The sequence below is a fragment of the Eulemur rufifrons genome, chromosome 7 (genome assembly GCF_041146395.1).
Source record: "Eulemur rufifrons isolate Redbay chromosome 7, OSU_ERuf_1, whole genome shotgun sequence".
Lineage (NCBI taxonomy): Eukaryota > Metazoa > Chordata > Mammalia > Primates > Lemuridae > Eulemur > Eulemur rufifrons.
In genome coordinates this window covers 11,587,656-11,610,326 of record NC_090989.1, presented here as the reverse complement: position 1 = coordinate 11,610,326, position 22,671 = coordinate 11,587,656, and the positions used below count along the sequence as shown (strand labels likewise).

Sequence of the window (22,671 nt, the reverse complement as noted above, 5' to 3'; positions counted from 1 at the left end):
ATTCACTCTTTCATTCATTCACTCATTCGTTCGACATATTTTTGAGTGTCTTGTGTCAGCCCCTAAGGATGCTGCAGTAAACAAAACAGCCCAAATCCTTTATCCCTTTCCCTATGGTGCATACTAGGTGGAGGCAGGCTTTGGTTAGGAGCTGACAATCTGCAACAGACCCCAGTAAATTACCAGACATCCCCGCCCCGCCCCCCCGGCTCGGCCCCGCCCCCGCTCCGACCCCGCCCCCGGCTCGGCCCTCGGCTCCGCGCCTGCGCTCCGGGAGGGAAACTCGCAGGCCGGCGCTCGGCGCGCTCACCCGCGCTGCAGACTTTGCCCCCCGCGGGAGAGGATCCCCGCCGGCGAGCCAGGCACGTTCCGAGCGCAGTCCGTGGGCCGTCCCCGGCCGCGCCGCCCGAGGGGCCGCCACAGTGCGCATCCCGACCGCGAGCGCCGGAGCCCGGTGCCGAGGGGCGGCCGCGGAGCGCGGCTCGGGAAGTGGGCCTGAGGCTGGCATCTCTGACGGGAGCCGCGGGGCGAAACTGCAAAGGTAACGGGGTTGGGGGTGGCGAGGACTCGGGAAGGGGACCGCTGGGGCTGCAGACTGTGGAGCAAACGCCGCCTCCTTGCAGCGGGTTCCCGGAATCCTCCTCCCTTTCCTCCCGGACTCCTCCCCCGCCTGCCTTCCCTCCAGTCTTGGGGACGTCGCCCGTGTGCCTCTGCCCCTCTCCGGTGCCCACCTCCTAGCGAACCCCCTGCGCTGCGGGTGGTTTAAGGGCGCCCTCTGGCTCTCCCCACGCGGCCGCCGGCGGGCGGGCTGCCCTCGGCCCTGTGCGGCGGCCTCCTTTCCTCGCCCCTGCCGGGGACCCACAGTTATTTGCACCCAGGCCTGGGCCCCCCCGAACCCCTACGTCACCAAGGATGCCCGGGACACCCGGACACTTGCCACAGCACGATGTGAATCGTCAAATTTGAGGGCTGTCAAATTCCTCCGGATCCACCTCGCCTTGCAAAACTCGGTTACCCGCCCGGGCCTCGGGTGCGGGGTCTCCGGCCCGCCCCCCTTGAGAGCCCCCCGGGATTAACCATCTCTCTTTCCCGCGTGGGAGAGAGGCCACAGAAGGGCAGCCGGGGCTGAAGTTTCCCACATCCTTCCAGATCCACCGCTGGGAAGCTGGGGTGGGGGGAGTGGGAAGGGGAGAGGGGATGTGGCCGCGGAGAAAGGTGGGGACTCCTTTCAGGGTCGGGAGGGATGAGATACTGAGAAGATATTCGGCGCTTGAGTTTCAACCTTGAGCAAGTCAATCCGTTACACGCAGTAGCAAGTTGGCTCCATCGACCCATTTATTTGGCTAGCGATGATTTTATTGAGAAACTCTGGTTATCTCACCGCCTTTTTCTTTTAATATTTGTTTGATCCTTGTTTTTTTTTTTTTGGCAAGAGGTCTTAGAAACTACATAACATGCTTGAGCGTCAGGTCACAGCAGGACCGTGGTGGGAGGTGGGAGGTACTGGGGTTGGCCCCAGGAGACCAGGAGTTCCCCCCCACACCCGCAAGAAGTCATGTGAACAGACCCAGGGGCTAAGTCCCAGGACTTACCAAAGTTTCTAAGTATCCTGTCCACCCACCCCAATCCTGTGCAGGCTTGGGTGGGGGGAGGCGCGGGGTGCGTGGAACAGAAGCCATATCAAAATCTGCCCCAAGAAGAAAAACGTCTGATAAACTTTCCTAGCAATTTGGGCTTGATTGGTAATGTTTGATCTGTTTGTCTCAGAAAATGGCTTGAACTTTTAAGTCCTATAGTTCGAAACTTGTTTCTCAATTTTAGGTCATCAAAAATCTGCATGACTTATTATTCTTACCTGTATTTCCGCTAAAGTTTCTCATGTATTTATTTAAAAGTTAAAGACAATCTGCCTGAAATTTGGTTCATGTGATACGACAAACCGTACAGTCTTAGAAGTGAAACATTTATTAAAATATATATTCCGTTGCTCACACTCACCCACTCAGAGCCACACTGGACTCATTTTCCTGTTACATTTCTAAACCTTCAAATTGTTAAAGAGTCAATGGCATGCACGTTCTTTGATTATCAAATATTTTATCAAAACTAAAACTCAACCTGATATGCCATTGATTGTAAGATAACTTTCCTTTTATGTAACCAAGTAAGAAAAAGCACTGTCAATCACACTATACCACGCCATGTGCAAAACAAAGCATTCTGATTTCAGAAATGTTCACATGTGAAAAGGAAAAGCGCATTTCATAGTTTGTGAAGTATTGGTGAGCAGGAGCAGAGCTTGCCAGCACCTTTCTTTGGAAGAGTGAAAGGGGTGGTATGCAATTCAGGGAAGAGGAAAGGAAAAGCAGGTAGGCAGAGGAGGTTGGCTGACTTAAGGGTAGGGAGAGGTAATGAAAACGAAAGAGGAAAAAAGAGATTTATGTAGGATGGGGAGGAGTTCAGAGGCACTCAAAATTTTCCCCAGAGCCAGCAAGAAAATGAGGACAGTCAGTTACCACACACGACAGGGCTTTATTAACACAAACTGGTACCTGGAGATACCTCCTTAAACATTGTCGTTGGTTTTTGTTTGTCTGTTTTTAATAATCCGGTTTTTTAAAATGCATTTAAAATTTAAGTATGTCCCTACCACTAGAAACTATACTGGCAAATTATCAAAAATCTTGAAAATTCTCCCTAGTAAATAGGAAAGGAGCAGTGTGTATCTCACCATAGTTAGCTTTTTCCATTTCCGATGAAAGTGCACAGGCTCTTTGTGTGGGCAGAGGTAAGCGAAAGGGGAAATCACCAGGCAGGGACAGTCTGCCCCAGAATCAGGAAATCACCCAAAGCCCAAAGGATTGGTTATACCTCCCACCTCCCCCAGAGGTAGTGAGCCTGCCTTGAAGACACTTCACAGATCTCCCAGGAGACAGCAGGGCCCAGGTTTTCTGACAAAGACCGATCTCTCCCTGTCCCTCTCCTCCTTCTTCATGGCAGCGCCAACCCTTTGGGCTAGGGAATCTGCCCAGGCTTTACAGAACAAACTGGAAGCAGGAACAGTTACCAAAGGAAAGTCATGATTTCATTCCAAGGCCGGGTGCAGTGGCTCACGCCTGTAATCCTAGCACTCTGGGAGGCCGAGGCGGGTGGATCGCTAGAGCTCAGGAGTTTGAGACCAGCCTGAGCAAGAGTGAGACCCCATCTCTACCAAAAATAGAAAGAAATTATCTGGCCAACTAAAATATATATAGAAAAAATTAGCCGGGCATGGTGGCGCATGCCTGTAGTCCCAGCTACTCGGGAGGCTGAGGCAGGAGGATCGCTTGAGCCCAGGAGTTTGAGGTTGCTGTGAGCTAGGCTGACGCCACAGCACTCACTTCTAGCCCAGGCAACAAAGCGAGACTCTATCTCAAAAAAAAAAAAAAGATTTCATTCCACTGTTTCAGTAGAAAGTGACTAAAGCCGTCTGAGTACCAGCAAGGTGAACAGAAATGATGGGGGGTGGGGAGCGGGGAGGAAAAGGAAAGGAAAGGACAACATAGCCTGCAAGGAGTCTACTAGAAAGAATTACTCTTGGAACAGAAGACATACCTTACAATTGCCTCACACCCTACAACAGCTTGATAAAAATATGAATGAATTCAATAAAATACACTGAAAGATGAGAAAATTTTAAAATGGAGATGAAAAGGGAGATTGCAGACCTAAGGGAATAAATTGAAGACCAACCCCCCGCCCCCCCCCCACACACACACACATAACACAATCAGAAGAAATACGTTAGAGCAAAGAACAGAATAAATACTGCTGAAAATAAAAATACTGGAGGAAAGGCTTGATTGAAGCCCAGTGAATACAGATGAAAAGAGGCAAAGAGTAAGTCAACCTTCTGCCCGCGGACGCTGCGGAGGAAGCATCCTTAAAGTCTCCGTTTTCCCACTGCCGTCCAGTCTAAGCCAGTCTCCTGAGGAGCCAGAACTGCTGCAAAAGCTCTTCATCGCCAGAGGTTGAGCTTTGAAACGACCGAAGGGAGTCTGAGGAGCAACGGGGGACACTCACGGACTGTGTGGTATGAGAGATACAAACCTCACGCGCTCCAGGGGCTTTGGGTTTGTCGCATAGGCCACTGTGGAGGAGGTGGACCCACAAGGTGGATGGAAGAGTTGTGGAACCAAAGAGAGGTGTCGCCAGAGAAGATTCTCGACCACCAGGTGCCCACTTCCCTGTGAAAAAGGTCTTTGTTGGTGGCATTAAAGAAGATATTGAAGAACATCACGTAAAAGACTATTTTGAACAGGATGGGAAAATCGAAGTGATTCAAATAATGACTGACAGAGGCAGTGGCAAGAAGAGGGGCTTTGCTTTTGTAACCTTTGATCATGATTCTGTGGATAAGATTGTCATGCAGAATTACCATCCCATGGATGGCCACAACTGCGAAGTAGGGAAAGCCCTGCCAAAGCAAGAGATGGCTGGTGCTTCATCCAGCCAAAGAGGTCGAAGTGGTTCTGGAAACTTTGGTGGTGGTTGTGGAGGTGGTTTAGTGGGAGTGACAACTTTGACTGTGGAGGAAACTTAAGTGGTTGTGGTGGCTTTGGTGGCAGCCATAGTGGTGGTGTATATGGTGGCAGTGAGGATGGGTACAATGGATTTGGTAATGATGGAAGCAATTTTGGGGTGGTGGAAGCTACAATGATTTTGGCAGTTACAACAATCAGTCTTCAAATTTTGGACCCATGTAGGGAGGAAATTTTGGAGGCAGAAGCTCTGGCTCCAATGAGGGTGGAGGCCAATACTTGGCCAAACCGCAAAACCAAGGTGGCTATGGTGGTTCCAGTAACAGCAGTAGCTATGGCAGTGGCAAAAGGTTTTAATTACTCCCAGGAAACAAAGCTTAGCAGGAAAGGAGAGTCAGAGAAATGACAGGGAAGCTACAGGTTACCACAGATTTGTGAACTTAGCTAAGCACAGTGGTGGCAGGGCCTAGCTGCTACAAAGAAGACACGTTTTAGACAATACTCGTGTATGGGTAAAAAACTTGAGGATTGTATTTGTGACTAATTGTATAACAGGTTATTTTGATTTCTGTTCTGTGGAAAGGGCAAAGCATTCCAACAAAGGGTTTTAATGTAGATTTTTTTTTTTGTACCCATGCTGTTGATTGCAAAATGTAATAAATAGTCTGATCATCATGCTGAATAAATGTGTCTTTTTTTTTTTTAATGTGCTGTGTAAAGTTAGTCTACTCTGAAGCTATTTTGGTAAACTTCCCCGAAAGTGTGAAGATAGAATTCCTTCAGAATGATGCCAGTTATGTTTGAAATTAATTTACAACCTGCTTGGGTGGAGAAGCCATTGTCTTCAGAAACCTTGGTGTTTCTGAACTAGGTTACTGTTGTCACCTGAAGTTCACCATTAAAAGGGATCATCCAAGGAAAATCACGGAATTATTGGTTATAAAGATGATTGTTGGCATATCCTATGCAGTATATCTAAATTGAATAATGGTACCAGATAAAATTATAGATGGGAATGAAGCTTGTGTATCAACCACTATCATGTGTAATTAATAAACAATTTAATTCTCTTGAAAAAAAAAGAATAAGTCAATTAAAAACAATCTGATGGAAGACAGAAAAAACACAATCAAGCATTAGGATAATTGGAATCCCTGAGGTAGAGAAGCCAACAAACGGGGCAGAAAATGCAAATAAAGATAGGACAAAAGAAATCTTATTGAAAAGAAGAAAAAAATGGTCTGTAGGCCAAAAGAACATGCACTGGTCCAGAAAATTTCACATGGGAATTCTCAAGCACTAAGATATCTTAAATGATTTAAATTCAAAGAAAAATAATTATTTAGGAATCCAAGAAGAAAAAGCAAAGGAGACAAAATAAAAAAAAAAAAAACCAAGCTGGCCTCAGACTTCAGTGCAGTGCTAAATGCCAGAATATAATGGTTGAAGGAAAAGTTCTAAGGGAAAGAAACTTTTCCCAAGGGAGTATTTTAACCAGAAAAACAAAGGGAGATCAGCATCCATGAGTTCTTTCTGGGAAAAAAAAAAACTGCTGGATAACAAAATCCAGGAAACAGCAAATTAAGGAAATACCAATTTTTAATAGCAAATTAAAATTTTTTCCAGAAATGGAAAAAGCTAAGTATGGTGGGACCCAGTTTGCTTCTTTCCTATTTATTAGGGAAAATAATTTTAATCAATCAAAATAAAGAACTTAAGAGTGGAGAAATGGTAAAACAACAACAAAAACCCAACTGTTGTTGAGTATTCTATTTAAATGGAGAATAAATACAAAACATCTATGGAAATTGTGGGTAGAATAGAATGTGATTATTATAAATCTAGGCCAAAAAAATATAGCAAAAATAAATAAGGAAATAGGGAAGAAGATGGAAGGAAATATGAGAATGCTCATATTCTCTTCTTTCAAAGCATGGATCGGTAAATATGGTTTAAAATTAAAAGGTGCTGCATGAATATATAGTACTCCAACTTCCTAATGTCTTTCATAAATGTTTCTTTAAACCTCAGAGGGATATTGTAGGAAGTTATACTTTCTTATGGCCGCAAAAAATTAAATTTCAACAATTCCCTCGGCTTTATTTTAGTTTTTTCCCATGTAAAATTAAATTCAGACAGAAACACTGTGTGTGCTTGTGCATGCACGTGCGTGCTTATGCATAGAAAAATCTGGGATTGTTTACCTAATGCTAATAATGGTTAATATCTGGATATTGGGATTTTTACTTTTATACATTATTTTAATTTATTTAAATGAGCATGTAGAAGAATTTTTACAGAAACAAGAAAGATATATGAAAAATAAACTAGAAACAAATATGACAAGCTGTGTAACAGTGATGATGCTGGACGGTACTTTTTTGTATTTTTTTTTTTATTTCCAGAAAAAAGGTATGTAATTGTATTTGTATAACATTTCTGAATCCAGTTCATTCATTACTCATTGACTACTTGGCAGTGTGCATCAGGCTATGGCAGATAGAAGAAAAGACAGTTGTGCTCTCTACTCGGGGACTCTGAGGCGGCGAGTTCCTTGAGGGTTGTCCATTTAGGAGGAATTGGAATTCAGAGAATCACTTCACCTAGTCCATCCACTTGAGCTGGGCCTTGAAAATTGGTAGTGTGTGTTTGAGTGTAAATGGCAAGGAGACCTCCCAGGTAGGAAATCTGGGAAGAGCAGGGGGTGATCTGTCGCCTGGAGCTTGGCACATGTGTGGGAGAGTAACTCCAGGGAAAACTGGAGAGGCTGGTGGCATTGAATTTAACCTGAGCACTGGGTACAAGGAGCTGGGGGTCAGGCAACAGTGAGCTACAGGCTGGGCTGGCTACATAATTTGCAGGGTCTACCGAAAGCAAAATAAAAATGTGGGGCTTACTCATTTAAAAAGCAGAAAAATTACCACTAAAGGTACTAAAATATAAAACTTTTTCTTTTATTCCACTATCTTTCTCTCTCTCAGCTTGTCATGTTTTCTTAATGTGCTGTTGAATGTCATTCTAAGTAAAAAAATAAAAACTTCAATTATTAAGCATGAATTTTACAGTTCTTTATATCATGCAAAGCCAGATTTAAATGCTAATATAAGGGCATTTAATTTATATGAGGAATCACCGAATTACATGATTAGTATTTTATAGCACATCTTGAGAGATTCCCTGGAACGAGCCAGAAGAAGCAAACTCAAGCCCCACTCAGGAAGGTTGCAAAGAGGAAGAAAGGGTTCCCCCTACCACAAGCACAGAGCCACCCAAAGGAGCGCTCCTTCAGGCACAAGAATACTGAAGGGCTAATGCAGATCCCCACAGATGCCTGGGGCCCCTCTGCCCGGGAGACTCTAGGCATGCAGGCACTTGCGCCTACTTCCAGGCATCCCCTTCCTGCTCGCTGCCCCTCACTTCAGCCTGCAATGAGCTCTGGGGAAGTCAAGCTTCTCATCTCCCCTACCCAAGCACCCACCATCCCAACCCACAACGTACTAGCCACATCCAAGAGTCTTTAAACCTCTCCGGATATGCTGGGTACCTGAATCAAGGGTGACCTAAAGACTCATCCCCACTAGACCCAACCTGCAGCCAGCTGCCCCCTGGCTCTAGTCCTTGGGTCAGGGCTAGAGCACCAACCCTGACCTCCCCAGCACCCGCACCAGAAGGGCTTCATTGGAACACTGGAACTCTTTGCCAGTGTGACCTAGTTGACGCCCCACACAAAAAGCAGCAGCAGTCATGGAGCATAGAGAGAAGCCAGCCAGGGCCTGGGACTCCCATCGTGCAGGGGACGGGAGCGGGCCCAGTGTGCACTGAGGCTCCATTGTCCCAACAGACTCCACTAACAAAACACACATTGAAAGATAAAACGGTTAAGAATTTCAAGACAGCCACAGGAGAACTTTAAGCCAAGGGTGGGACCCTTCTGCCTACAGGGCCCTGGGAGCCAGAGGCCAGCCCTGGCTACAGAGTTGGGACTAACAAGCCACACTTTAGGAAGACTGCTCTATTTACAGTCAGAGAGAGTTTTAAGGAGCCTCCTTAACAATTCAGGTGGGATGCCAAGATGGGAAATTAGATTTTCCAAGCAAGCAATAGTTGTCAGACATCTGGTTCAATGTGGAGGGTGGGTCACCAAGGAAAGTGGTCATCCCCTGGAGAGAGAGAGAGAGTGTGTGTGTGGGGGGGGGTTTCCTGGCTACTGAGGGGACTGAGTGTTCCTGCAGATACATAACAAAGGTGAAGATGTGCCACCATCAGAAAAACCTGAGGGACTAGAGGCCACAGGTTGGGTCAGGTGGGCTCAGGATCTCGGGAAAGATTCACAGCCATGCAGCCCCTCTGCGGTGGACTGATTGTGGGAGATGATGTCACATACCAAGATACCTCGTCAGAGTTTCTAAATGGGTGCAGTATTATGGGATAAGTTGCCTGGATATCTCATGGGTAGAGGAGTCTGGGACAGGGATGAAAATTTTAGCTTGGAATCTCTTGGATTTCTCTACCAGAATACCCTAGATGAGACCTGTTACTATGACTGTCAAGAGAACTTTTAAAATTAAGTTGTTTTTAGTTTGAACTCAATCTGCTATTTCATGGCCTTTTTTCATTTTGATGATATTGCCCCAGGGGTTGAAGGGACGGAAGAATACCCAGAATCTACAGGGCTTAGTCACTTGGATGGGGACAAACGGTCTAAGGGAGAGAAGGAACAAGACCAATCAGGGCTTCTTAAAATTCTTGATGAATTTCTTTCTTACCTTGGAGTGAGGAAGATTTTCTATGACTCAAAATCCAGAAGCTAAGAAAAAAAAAACAAAAAAAAACCTTTAAATCTGAACTCATAAAACTCAGAAACTTCCAAGTGGTATAAAATCAAAAGACGTGATTCGTATCACTAAGTTTCCCTCATACTTAAAAGAAACTCCTGGCCGGGCGTGGTGGCTCACGCCTGTAATCCTAGCACTCTGGGAGGCCGAGGCGGGTGGATTGCTCAAGGTCAGGAGTTCGAGACCAGCCTGAGCAAGACCCCGTCTCTACTAAAAATAGAAAGACATTATATGGACAACTAAAAATCTATATAGAAAAAATTAGCCGGGCATAGTGACGCATGCCTGTAGTCCCAGCTACTCGGGAGGCTGAGGCAGTAGGATCACTTAAGCCGAGGAGTCTGAGGTTGCTGTGAGCTAAGCTGACGCCACGGCACTACTCTAGCCTGGGCAACAAAAGTGAGACTCTGTCTCAACAACAACAACAACAACAAAAAAAAAAAAGAAACTCCTGCAATCTACTAAAAGCCACAACTCAATAGAAAAATGGGCCAAGGCACAGGACAGGTAGTTAACAGGAAAGGAAATACAAATAGTGCTTAAACATATGAAAAAGTGCTAGATCTCACTCAGAATAAGAGAAATCCAAATTAATATTAGTGTGAAGACAATTTTTCATTTGTGAATTTGAGAAAAATCTAAGAGCTTGATGATACGCCTGTAATTTTGGTTTCTGGGGAGAACCACACATTGCATGTGTTTATGTAAATTGGTACAGCCCCGAGGGCAGGCAGCCTGGCAGTTTCTATCCAAGTGACAGATGCATAGCCCCAATGCCAGGTCTCTTCTGTGTGCCCCTGCAGGCACCACTCTCCCTTCCCTTCCACAGCCTTTACCCTGGGATCCCGTCTTGTACAGGTACAACCCCAGACCCCTGCCCTGTGGCTTCTGGTTGGGTTCAGCCAGTCGGGAGCCCCAAATGAGAGAAGGGAGAGAGGCGGTGAGGGATATCTATTCTTTAGTCCCCTCCCAGCATGGTCCCCTTGGGCTGGCTGTGTCCTGTGAACTCCTGTCACAGCTCCTCACACAGGATTCTCTCCGTTCAAATTCCAGTATTGGCAACTTTTCTTTTCCTCTCAAGCCCCACTGTTGTGAGCTCGAGGTACTATACTTCCCTTTTGGTTTGCCTGCAGCCTGCTCACACATTTGTATTATAAATACAGTCATACACCACAAAACAATGTTTTGGGCAAGGATGGACCACGTATGCAACAACGGTCACATAAGATTATAATAGCATATTTTTACTGTACCTTTTCTATGTTTAGATACACAAATACTTACCATTGTGTTCCAATTGCCTACAGTATTCAGTACAGTAACAAGCTGTACAGGTGTGTAACCTAGGAACAGCAGGCTATAATGTAGCCTAGGTGTGTAGTAGGCTATACCATCTAGGTTTATGTAAGCACACTCTATAATGTTTACACAATGATGAAATTGCCTAACCACGCATTCTCCCAATCTTTTCCTATTGTTAAGTGACTGTGAAGGTAGTCCTTCAATTAAAGTCTATCCTAACTTGAATATGCTGTTTCCTGCTGGAACCCTAACTGATATGCCCTTTGTCTAGCAATCCTGCTTCTGGGAATTTTTCTACACGAAGACTTGCATGTGTGCAAAATGATTCATATTTAAGAGAATTCCTTGCAGAAAAAATTGGAAACAATTCAAATGTCCATCATAGGGGACTAGTTATATAAATGAGGCTATGTCCATAGAGTAGAACACTATGCAACTGTTTAAAAAACAGAAGCAAAGAAATTCTTTTTGTTGGAAAGATCTCCCAGATATATTTTTAAGTGGAAAAATCAAGGCAAAGCAGGGACTGGACATGCTATCTCTTGTCTAAAAGAGAGGGAAATTAGGAATAAGTATATATTTTTGCTTATGCACAAAGACAATCTGAAGGATTTACCAAAAAAAAAAAAAACAACCCACAAAAAACAAAAACCAAATAAAAGTAGTTTTCTAAAGGGAGCAAGACTTTTCACTATTTACTTTATTTTATGCTTAAAATTTTTGAACCAAATGACGGTTACCTGTTCAAAAGTTAAATTTAAAATTTCTCCCTGACTAGGGAGAGGTTTGGGCCCAGAAGCTAAGACAAGGCTGCTTAAATAAATGGGGTAAATGGTCCAGTTCCTGTAGTAAAAATTTTGCTATTTCTGCTGGTCTTTCGTTATCTTAACTTTTCCCCCATTTTGATCTTTGCAGTTTAGACACTTGAGAATTTTGATCACTTCATGTTGATTTCCTTTCAGATGTAAAAGTAAAGAACAGACTTAAAAAATAACAAAGATGCTTTTGAGCCAGAATGCCTCAGCCATCAGATCACTTAATTTGATTCTCATGGGTAAGTGCTACTTTTTATCTTTGCTCTTGTGGGAGCAAGCCTGTGACGTCATCATCATCGAGAGCCCTGCTGGGAAACAGCAAACCGATTTCCCTGACTCAAGGACCCAGTATCAGCTGCCCAATGTCAGGAGTTAAATGGAAAGTAGATAGGAAACCTGTGCTAGTGGTTTGGATTCAATATGGATTTCTGCCCTACTGTTAATTTTAGGAAAACAGACAAATAAACAAGAGTGACCTAAGGCTCAATAATGATAGTGACTATCTTGTATATAATTTGAAGAATGATTTCTCTTCATACCCTTTCTGCCTCCCTCACCTCTGGTAATGTCTTTACCTTTAAAGTTTATTAATTAGCAACATGCTTATTCATATTCTGAAAATTTTTCTGGATGGGTAACTTCTTCTCCAGGCACTCCTTTAACCAGCCCAGCTATTTAAAAAACAAAAACAAGGAAATTCTTTTTGGTGTAAAGATCTCCCAAATACGTATTTTTTTTTAATTTCAAAATATTAATTAACGAGAACAAATGTTTTTGTTACATAGATAACTTATATAATGCTTAAGTCAGGGCTTTTGGTGTACCTGTCACCAGAATAGTGTTCATTGTACCCAAAAGGTAAGTTTTTATCCCACACCCACCCATTTTCCCTCCCCCTTCTTGATTTCTCATATCCTTTATATCGCTTTGTGCTGTGTATACCCATTTATTAGCTCCCACTTATTAGTGAGAACATATAGTGTTTGGTTTTCCATTCCTGAGATATTCACTTAGGATAATGGTCTCCAATTCCATCCACGTTGCTGCAAATGACATTATTTCATTCCTTTTTATGGCCGAGTAGTACTCCATTGTGTGTGCGTGTGTGTGTGTGTGTGTGTGTGTGTGTTAATGTATATCACATTTTCTTTGCTCATGAATTGGAGGACATTTAGGTTGATTCCACATCTTTGCAATTGTGAATTGTGCTGTGATAAACATTTGAGTGCAGGTATCTTTTTGATTAAATGACTTATTTTCCTTTGGCTAGATACCCAGCAGCAGGATTGCTGGATCTACATTTATTTCTTTGAGGAATCTCCATTCTGTTTTCCGTCATGGTTGTACTAACTTACAGTTCCACCAACAGTGTATAAGCGTTCCTTTCTCTCTGCATCCACACCAGCATCTATTTTTTTTGACTTTTTAATAATGGCCATTTTGATAGAGGTAAAGTGGAATCTTATTGTAGTTTTAATTTGCATTTCCCTGATGATTAGTGATTTTGAGCATTTTTTCATACGTTTGCTGGCCATTTAACTATCTTCTTTTGAAAAACTTATGCTCATGTCTTTTGCCCACTTTCTGATGGAGTTGTTTGGTTTTTTCTTGCTGATTTGTCTGAGTTCTTTGTAGATTCTGGATATTAGTCCTTTGTTGGATGCATAGTTTGTGAATATTTTCTTCCATTCTGTAGGTTGTCTATTTACTCTGTTGATTATTTCCTTTGCTATGCAGAAGCTTTTTAATTTAATTAAATCCCATTTATTTATTTTTGTTGTTGCTGTATTTGCCTTTGGGGTTTTAGTCATAAATTCTTTGCCTAGGCCCATGTCAAGAAGAGTTTTTCCTACATTTTCTTCTACAATTTTTATAGTTTAATGCCTTATATTTAAGTCTTTAATCCATCTTGAATTAATTTTTGTATATGGTGAGAGGCAGGGGTCCTGTTTCATTCTTCTGCATGTGGCTATCCACTTTGCCCAGCACCAATTATTGAAGAGGGCTTCGTTTCCCCAGTATATGCTGTTGTCTGCTTTGTTGAAGATCAGTTGGTTGTAGGTAGATGGTTTTATTTCTGGGTTCTATATTCTCTTCCTTTGGTCTATGTCTATACTTTTATACCAGTACCATGCTGTTTTGGTTACTATACCTTTGTAGTATAATTTGAAGCCATGTAATGTGATACTTCCAGATTTGTGTTCTTTTTACTTAAGATTGCTTTGGTTATTCGGAGTCTTTTTTGGTTCCTAATGGAGCTTAGGATTATTTTTTATGGATTTATGAAACATGACACTGGTGTTTTGATGGGGATTGCATTGAATCTGTAAATCACTTTGGGCAGTATGGACATTTTAATGATGTTGATTCTACCAATCCACGAGCATGGGATGTTTTTCCATTTGTTTGTGTCATCTGCAATTTCTTTCATCAGTATTTTGTAGTTTTCCTCATAGAGGTCTTTAACCTCTTTTGTTAAGAGTTTTTCTAGGTATTTTATTTTCCTTGTAGCTATTGTGAATGGCACTGAGTCCTTGATTTAATTCTCCACTTGACTGTTGTTAGTATATAGTAATGCTACTGATTTGTGTACATTGATTTTGTAGCCTGAGACTTTGCTGAATTTATTTGTCAATTCCAGGTGTCTTTTGGTGGAGTCTCTAGGGTTTTCTAGGTACAAGATCGTATCATCAGCAAACAGAGATAGTTTGACCTCCTCTTTCATGATTTGGATGCCTTTTATTTCTTTCTCTTACATGATTGCTCTGGCTAGGACTTCTAATACTATGTTGAATAGAAGTGGTGACAGTGGGCACCCTTGTCTTGTTCCAGTTCTTAGGGAGAATGTTTTCAGCTTCTCCCCATTCAGTATGATGTTGGCTGTGGGTTTGTCATATATGGCTTTTATAATTTTAAAGTATTTTCCTTCTATGCCTCATTAGTTGAGGGTTTTTATCCTGAAAGTGTGCTGGATTTTATCGAATGTTTCTTCCGCACTATTGAAATGATCATGTTCCCAAATATATTTTAAGTGGAAACCACAGGGTAGAACAGGGTCTGTACATGCTTGTTGTTGGTGCCAGCTCCAAAATGGACCTTATTTTGGATCTACTTAAGACATAATCCTTAGACCATGTGCTGCTGTTACTCCTGTCAAGTAAGAACCATTTACTTGAGTTTTTTTTTTTTTACGCAAAAAAGTCTCAATCCAATATTAATACATGTCCCTGTGTAAGAGAATCCCAGACTTAGAGTAACAATTATTTAAGTTGAGCCCAGAGAAAACTTTGTTGCTTCTCTAACATGTTTTTCTTCCTCCTAGTGTTCATCAGCCTAGTGTTTGGTGTTTTATGTGATTTGCCTGGTAAGAGATTTTCTTGGCTTAACTAAATTTTGTATAAGGGTCAAAGTGTTGGGGCAACCATTCATAAATGTAAAATATGAGAAATTTGATGTCTGACCTCAGATCTGTTGCCTATTTTATTGAGATCCTTTCTCTGTAAAAGGAACTAAAATGAGCCTACTCAGGTTTTCACATTTGTCTCACAAAACCACTGTAAGAAATTAGCACTAGAGATCGTTTTAAACTCCCTTGAAAGACTATTCAAACTCTTAATAATGAGGAGACACAGACTATGCCAAACAAAAAATGATCCAGAAATAATTTCTCTTTAATTTACATTCTTCCACCTATTGATTCTAGACAAATGGAAATAATTTTTTTAACTAAACTTCTTGCCTACATATATAAATCTGTCCACAAAATTTCAATAAGCATTAAATATGTCTCTGGCCTTGTGCTAAGCATTGGGTGCTGAAGAGTTGGCAATCAAGAAGCAAAGGCCCTTCTGTCCCAACTAATATCTGGATTGAGCAATACCCAGAACTCTGGAACAAAATGGGTCCCAATGATCAATACAAGTTCTGCTTAGTAAATGTGGATTACAGCAAACTGAAGAAAGAAAGTCCAGACTTCTAAACAAGAAGTTTCACTATAAAGCTGCCTATAAGGTCTTCGAGAAACCATCTGCACAATTTTCTACTTAACCAGGAAATATTTCTTCTCTAAATGCCTGAAATCATGTTGATGTATTGTGTTGGGGATTACACTGACTAATAAATATCTGAAAATTGAGGGGGAAAAAAAAAAGGAGCAAAGGCCTGGGACCTAACCACAGGAAACTTAGATGACCTTTAAAAATATAACCATATAAGGCAGGACTTGACAAGGGTAGCTGTGAGTCTCATTTGCCACTGCCACTTCCCAGCTGCATAACACTGTGTAACCCAACTCGATTTCACAGTCTGTAAAATGGGTCTATTAGTAGTGCCTGCTTCAGCATTGTTGTGGGGCTTAAATGCCTGGAAAGAGCCTGTCTGGGAACACATTAAACTCCCCTCTACTCTGTGATGGGAGAATAAGTACAGAAGGGAATCCAGAAGAAGAAAATCTTGCAGTGGTTGAGCTGCTTAAGAAGGACTTCGTGAAGGAGCTGGGAGCTGAGTTGAAAGAACTGGGTGTGGCGGGAAAGGGGAAGTACACCATGTGGGTCAGGATGGCCTGGGTTATTTTGGTTCAGTGAGCCGCAGAAGGAGAGCAATAATAATCGAAGAAGCCCTTCTGTCCAAATTCTGTTTACGCAACACTGAGTTCCTGTTTCCCAAGCTTGCCTGCCCTGACAATGTGTTGCTTATTAATTAACTGTATTATTAATAGTTCATTTCCCATGTCCAGCAGACTTCCTGTTTCTAAGACCCTAGGGCTCTCCAGAGGGCTTCTTCTGCTATAGATGTGAGCCGTAGATCTCAACAGATGATTGAATAGTGGCCAGAATACAACCTTGGGCTGTACGTTTTAATGTGTTTTTCCCCTTCTCTTCTCTTTAGATTCTTCAAATGAACTTTGCGATTTAAAAATAACATTACAAAATTTCCGGTCAATCTTATCATGGGAATTTAAAAACCATTCTGTTGTACCAACTCACTATACATCATTGTACACAGTCATGAGGTTGGTTTGACATTTAATTTTTCTGTTGGTAAACATTATCATTCTATTATGTGGGGCGTGGGGGAAGAGGTGATATCTCACTCTCTCTCTGTCTCTCTGTCTGTTTTTTATTTAGAGACTTAAAAGGTCAAAGATAAAACACCTATCCATTTTTAATTAAATTGAATGCTTTAATAATCCAAAGTTCTTTTTGACAAAGCTTATATTTATAATCAAAGCCGATTCCTACAGGTCAAAACCTCACAAACAAAATATTATTGCATATGGTTTTTGCAATGATTTTCCTAATTCAGTTGATCTGAATGTTTAAAAATCCTATGTTTTCTGAGGACTGGAGTACAAAGGTCTGTTGACAATATTGATTGTTTATGTCCACTTGTCTTTTCTCCGGTGGGACACCAGAAAGCTCCCTGCCCAGTCTAGGACAGGCCTGGGTCCAAAGTCTGGTTGGTTACTAACCAGCCTGCCACCTGGCACAGAGCTCAGCCTGTTGAGCTAATGCCTCCACTGAGGGATTGCTGCAAGGATTGGACATAGTGGGTGGAGCCTTCTTTGGCTGTCTTCTTCCATGTCTAACAATCACTCTCCTAAGTCATTGCTTTGATTGGGTAGCCCCTTTTGTTGGTTATTTATTTGGCATATAGCTGCTGCTGCTGCTGCTGCTGCTGCTGCTGCTGCTGCTGCTGCTGCCTGAGCCAGTGGAGGGTCTTTTGTGGGTTTCTCTTCAGTGCCTGCTATAAAGTCTTAAAGTTTCACTCCGCTTTGAGTGATCAGGTGTATCACTCACCCACCTTTCTGAAGTTCAGTAGGTCAGATGTTTACTCAGGACTGACTTAGGACTGGATCATGTCATCTTAGCCAGAGAGAGAGGAGGTCTCAGGGAAGGCATTCATGATCGTTCTGTAGGGGGAGGGAAATCTGAGGCCTCTACCGTGAAAGCCCAAGTTTCATTCATTCATTCATCCAGAAAATATTTACTGAGCACCTCCTGCATGCCAGGGCATCCAACTGTGAGCTATAATCCCTGCCCTCCTGGAGTAGACATTCTGAAAGTAGTAGGTAGAGACATCAGCAAACAACTAAAGGCATATTGTGGCAGGTGCAGGTAAACTCTATGAAGAAAAATGAAGGGTAAGAGGGATTGAGAGTGCAGGGGTGGGGAGGGTACAAGATGTCCCATTTTAAATAAGGTGGTTAAGGAAGATGATTTGATATAATGATATTTGAGCAGAACCCTAAAGGAAATGAGGAAGTGAGGCACCCAGAAAAGTGATTTCTATTACATAAATGCTAACATTTTCCTTTTTCAATGTCTTTTCTTTCCAAAGTAGAAAAGAAGCTATGAAGACCATTGAGGACTGTGTAAATACCACGAGATCATTTTGTGACCTAACACATGTGTGGAAAAACATACATGAGGTCTACGTTATAAAAGTAGAAGGATTCAGAGGGACCACGTTGCTGGGCCATTGTATGAAGACTTTCTTTCCGGCCATTGATAGTGAGTTGATCTCTGTTTCTCAGCTTCATCCTTATTGTCAAGATCATCATTTGCTCTACCATGAAATAGGAAGGTCTGCAAAGGTGTTCGAGACTCGGGACTAGCTAGGCTCACCTCCTGGCCCTGCCACTTCCTACTCCTGGAACCATGGACTAGTTACCTTCCTTCTCTGGGCCTCAGCTTTTTATCTGAAAAGTGGAACAATAATCTTCACTTTGCAGATTTGCTCAATGCCTGTATAAGGCAGGCATTCAGATAGTCATAGCTGCTATTTTTCTGTTTTACACCCCAAAAGGAAGTGGGGAGCTGTATTTAGGTGTCTTTAGCTAAGCTGTCCCATCTCTTTGGGCCGGTGTTTTTCTTAATACAGCAACTCCACCCCCAGATGGTAGCACAGTAGCTCTTGTATGTGTGAACACCCACATGTACAGGCACCTAGGGCCCAAAGCTCAGAGGAGAAGAGCAAACCCCAAAAGTGGGTCTACCCCTTCTTTCTTTCCCTGTGACTGGTGTCAGCTTCCCCAAGGCAGTTGTATTAACAGCTCTAGCTCTGTTACTTTTTCATTTCCCAATTCACAGCTAGTTTCCAGGAGATCTATTCAGGTTCAGCTCCCTGTATGGCTGTGTGGGTGCACACACACACATACACCCTTAGCAAAGTGGTGATGATGACCGAATCCCACTGTGGCAAACAGTTTAGACACAAGTGTTGCCAGAATCATGTGCACGTTTGTGTATGTGTATGAACAGACATCTGTGTGTATACATAGAAAAGAAAGAAAAGCACAATATATAGGTCATGGTATTTGGGTCATTAAACAATCTATATTAACGTAACAATGAGATATTTTTCATGACTCAAATGATCAATATGAAAAATACCTGAATACCCAGATTTAAAGGAAATACAGAGAACATGTTTTGGTACAGCCCTTCAGACGCTATTTGACAGTTTCTATTAAAAACCTTAACATAGGCCTACTCTAATCCAGAATTCCTTTTTAGTAATTTGTCCTAAAGAAATTATTAAGGACAAATGGAAAGATTTAGCTACAAGAACACTCAATGATACAGAAAAATTAGAGACAATTAACTGTTCAAAACAGTGAATCAGTTAAACCTTGATACAGCCACTTAGTAGAATAGAGTTAGCCTTGAAAAATTATGATGTAAATCAGAAGTTGGCAGACTTTCTATAAAGGACCAGAGAAGAAACACTTTTAGACTTTGTGGGCCACCTGTGGTCTCTGTCATATATTCCTCTTCATTTTTTTTAAACTCTTAAAAAAAATAAAAACCATTCTGAACTTGTAGGTAATGCAAAAATCCACAGACCGTGGGCCATAGTTTACCAGCCCTTGATGTAGCTAGATATATATTGATATGTATGTGAAATATAGTTAAGTGAAAATATATACCATGCAAAACAGTATGGGTTAGACTGATTTAATTTTAGTTTATATATATGTGTGTGTGTACATATATGTGTGTATATACCTATATTAACACAAGTTTAGTTTATATATGTATATATTTATACACATACAGCATAGACAAAATATAATTAACCACATTCAGAGACAATTGTCTATATTTTCTGATATTTCTACAATGATTATGTATTATTATTGTAATATGAATATAAGTCATTTTTAATTTTGTATTAAGAATACAGCCTGAAAATTGGGAAAGTTACTGGCTTCTGTTCCAAAATGTATTTGTGTTTTCCTGTGGTAATGTGAAACAAATCACTTCACTTACATTATTCTCAGTTTTTCACCAAGAAAATAAAAATAACACATGCTACAACTAGGATCATAGGCAGATTAAAAAGAAAATAGCTTTTCTTTAAAAGAAGTAAGGTTGTATCATAACGGGAGGCCTCGTTATGCAATCATTGACTGACCTTGGGGTTTGTGTCTGACTTTGTTTTTTTAAACAGTATCTTTTGAACCACCAGAGTTTGAGATTGCTGGTTTTACAGACCACATCAATGTGATGGTAAAATTTCCATCCGACATTGAGGAAAGATTGCAGATTGATTTATCACTTGTCATCGAAGAAGAGTCAGAGGGGATTGTGAAGAAGGTACGTTGTCTCTAGTGTTAGGATCAAAACCGTTCTGAGTTGACAACAAACACAGTTGACTCTCTTTTGAAAAAGGAAATTTGTAATTGAACAATTAAAACTACAAGGTCTGATTTTAGGACAGAAGTCTAGAGTTCATTCAGTCTTCTTTAAGAGAATAATCCACTTGCACATCATCAAGGGACACACACAAGAGAGAGACAGTGTAGCATAGATTTCAGCAAGCCAGGGTGAGATTTCTTTGAAAAGCGTGGTTTCCATGCAGGAAAAGCATCTGTCTCTGCCTCTCCGGCCGTCATACACAGGGAAGTGACGCTTTCCAGAAGTTCTAGCCTCTCCTGATTTCCACAAAGGACCTGACTGACTGTCAGTAACCTCAGGGTGTCAGACAGACCTGGATCTTCAGTTTTGGTTGTCTCCATCCCTCAGAATGCTGGATAAAGTGAAAACAGACAAACTACATTCAGCAGTGGACCGACCCTTCTGGAACCACAGCTTATGTTAGCAGCACCTTTGCCAATTATAAAACCCTTGCAAGTCAGACCAGCCTGCAAGATAGATATCAGGGCAGAAGCATTTCAGGCAGAAGGCACAGGAAGTTCAAAGGCCCTGAGGCTGGAGTGGGCCCATGAATTTGAGAAAAAGCAGGGAGAGGTGGCTGGAATGGAGTGACGTGGGGGGAGAATAGGAAGAAGTGAGGTTGGAGAGGTGATGGGGCTGGACCTTGTAGGGCTTTGTGGGTCTGAGTCTTCTAAGTGCGCCAAAAGTCACTGGGGGACCTAAGGCTTAACAGGGCATCCTGGCTGGTAAGTTAAGAACGGATCATAGGGGCAAAGGCGGAAGTTGGGAGACCAGTTAAGACACTATTAGGATGGTAGTCACTTAATAGGCAAATTACATGACTATTATCATTTTTTCTTTAATATTCACATGGATTATAATCAACACTCTAGGAAAAGGAAGCAAAAATAATAGGGGAAAATAGGTTTATGTGAGTCAGGGACTGTATCAAGTGTCATTAGCTATCATATTTCAATCATGTCTCATTGGTGTTCAACCCATAAGCTACTAACTCTATGTTTTAGATTATGATTTCTAAAATAAATATCCTATGCTTATTAGGATATTGACAACTCTGTAAGAGGAAAACTGTAGTTAATAGGCATTGTCTTCATTAAAGAAAGTTAGTCTTAGTTAAATTAAGAAAAAAAAAATAGGCCATTGGTATCATCCAGGCAACAGATGGTGGTGGCTTGGACCACTGGGAGGTTGAGGGGGTGGTGAGAAGCCATTGAATTCTGCACATATTTTGCACATGGAGCCAGTAGTATTTTCAGACAGATTGGATGTGTGGTGTGGTAGAGAAAGAGAGAAGTTGGAGTTGCCATTAACTAAAATGGGGAAGATTACAGATGAAGCAGGCAGGAGTTGGATAGCAGCTCAGTTCTGGACACATTAAATGTGAGGTGCCTGTAAGGAAGGCATCTAGGAGGAGATGCTGGGCAGGGGTTGGATGTACCGAGCCTGGAATTCAGGGGAGAACTCCAGCTGGAGAGATGTCCTGGGGAGTCATTGGCTTCTTGGTCTATGTCGAATGCCCTGAGACCCAATGAGATCCCCTGGGAGTGGACACACAGAGAGAAGAGAAGATGTCCAGGATGGAGCCCTGGAGCATTCCAAAATTTGGAGATCTAGCAAATGAGGAAGAAACAACAAAAATAGACTAAGAAGGAGCAACTAGCATGGTAGGAGGAAAAACAGGTGAGAGTGATTGATGTGTCCTGGTAGCTGAGAGAAGAAAGTTCCAGAAGGAGAAAATGATCTACTGAGTCCAGTGGTGTAAATGGGACAAGTTAGAAGAGGCTTGATTATTGGACTTGGCAATATGGTAGTCACTGTGCCCTTGATAAAAGTATTTTTGATGGAGTCATGGGGCAAAGACCTGGTTGGAGTAGATTCAAGAAAGAGAGGAGAAAAGTTGGAGACAGAGGGGTAAGCTCACTAAGGAGTTTTTCTATGGAAGGAAGGAGGGATCTGCAGTGGCCGCTGGAGGGGAAGCTTTTAGTTTGTTGAGTTGTGTGTTTGTTCAGTAACTCCTTCTCCTTCCAGACAGAAACTTGCAGGACAGCATTATTACAGAATGCTGTCTTTGAACTGCTAGGAATCTTCATCTGTAAAACTGCTAGTAAGAATGTATTTTGAGAACTGTAAAACAGGGTACAAAAGTTGTTATTCATGAAAGAACCTTCCAAAACGGAACACAACTACATGGGAAATAAGAGGCAAGGTGTTTCAAGGGAGAAATTAGGAAACCAGACATCAGCCTCAGTTCTGTCACAGACAAGCTGTGTGGCCTTGGAGAAGTTACTTAGCCACTCTGAGCTGCAGTTTCCTCACCCGTGGAATGGAGATAATGCCTACTTTCAAGACTGTTTTCAAAGTCAAATGAGTTAATATGCATGAAAGCATTTCTCAAGTGTAAAGTACACATACATTGTCAATGAGACAAGATAATCTTGACATCACAGAGATTATTCCTTTTGGGGACCTTTTCCTCATTTGTAAGATGAAATTGCTAGACTAGATTTCACGGTTGCAA

At 42.0% G+C, this 22,671-nt stretch overlaps 1 protein-coding gene across 7 annotated transcripts in view; it reads left to right on the top strand.

The window, feature by feature from the left end:
* The first annotated feature begins 307 nt into the window (after positions 1-307).
* Positions 308-22,671, top strand: part of IFNAR2 (interferon alpha and beta receptor subunit 2) — a 34,662-nt gene continuing 12,298 nt past the window's right edge. For 6 of the 7 annotated variants that reach the window (XM_069474992.1, XM_069474998.1, XM_069474994.1 and 3 more), the window contains exons 1-6: positions 308-541; positions 11,620-11,711; positions 14,795-14,836; positions 16,360-16,483; positions 17,812-17,984; positions 19,927-20,072. In XM_069474992.1, the coding sequence (XP_069331093.1) occupies positions 11,657-11,711; positions 14,795-14,836; positions 16,360-16,483; positions 17,812-17,984; positions 19,927-20,072 (540 nt within the window). In that variant the 5' untranslated portion in view covers positions 308-541; positions 11,620-11,656. The remainder of the gene's footprint in view (positions 542-11,619; positions 11,712-14,794; positions 14,837-16,359; positions 16,484-17,811; positions 17,985-19,926; positions 20,073-22,671) is intronic. The other variant, XM_069474993.1, reaches the window with a different exon arrangement.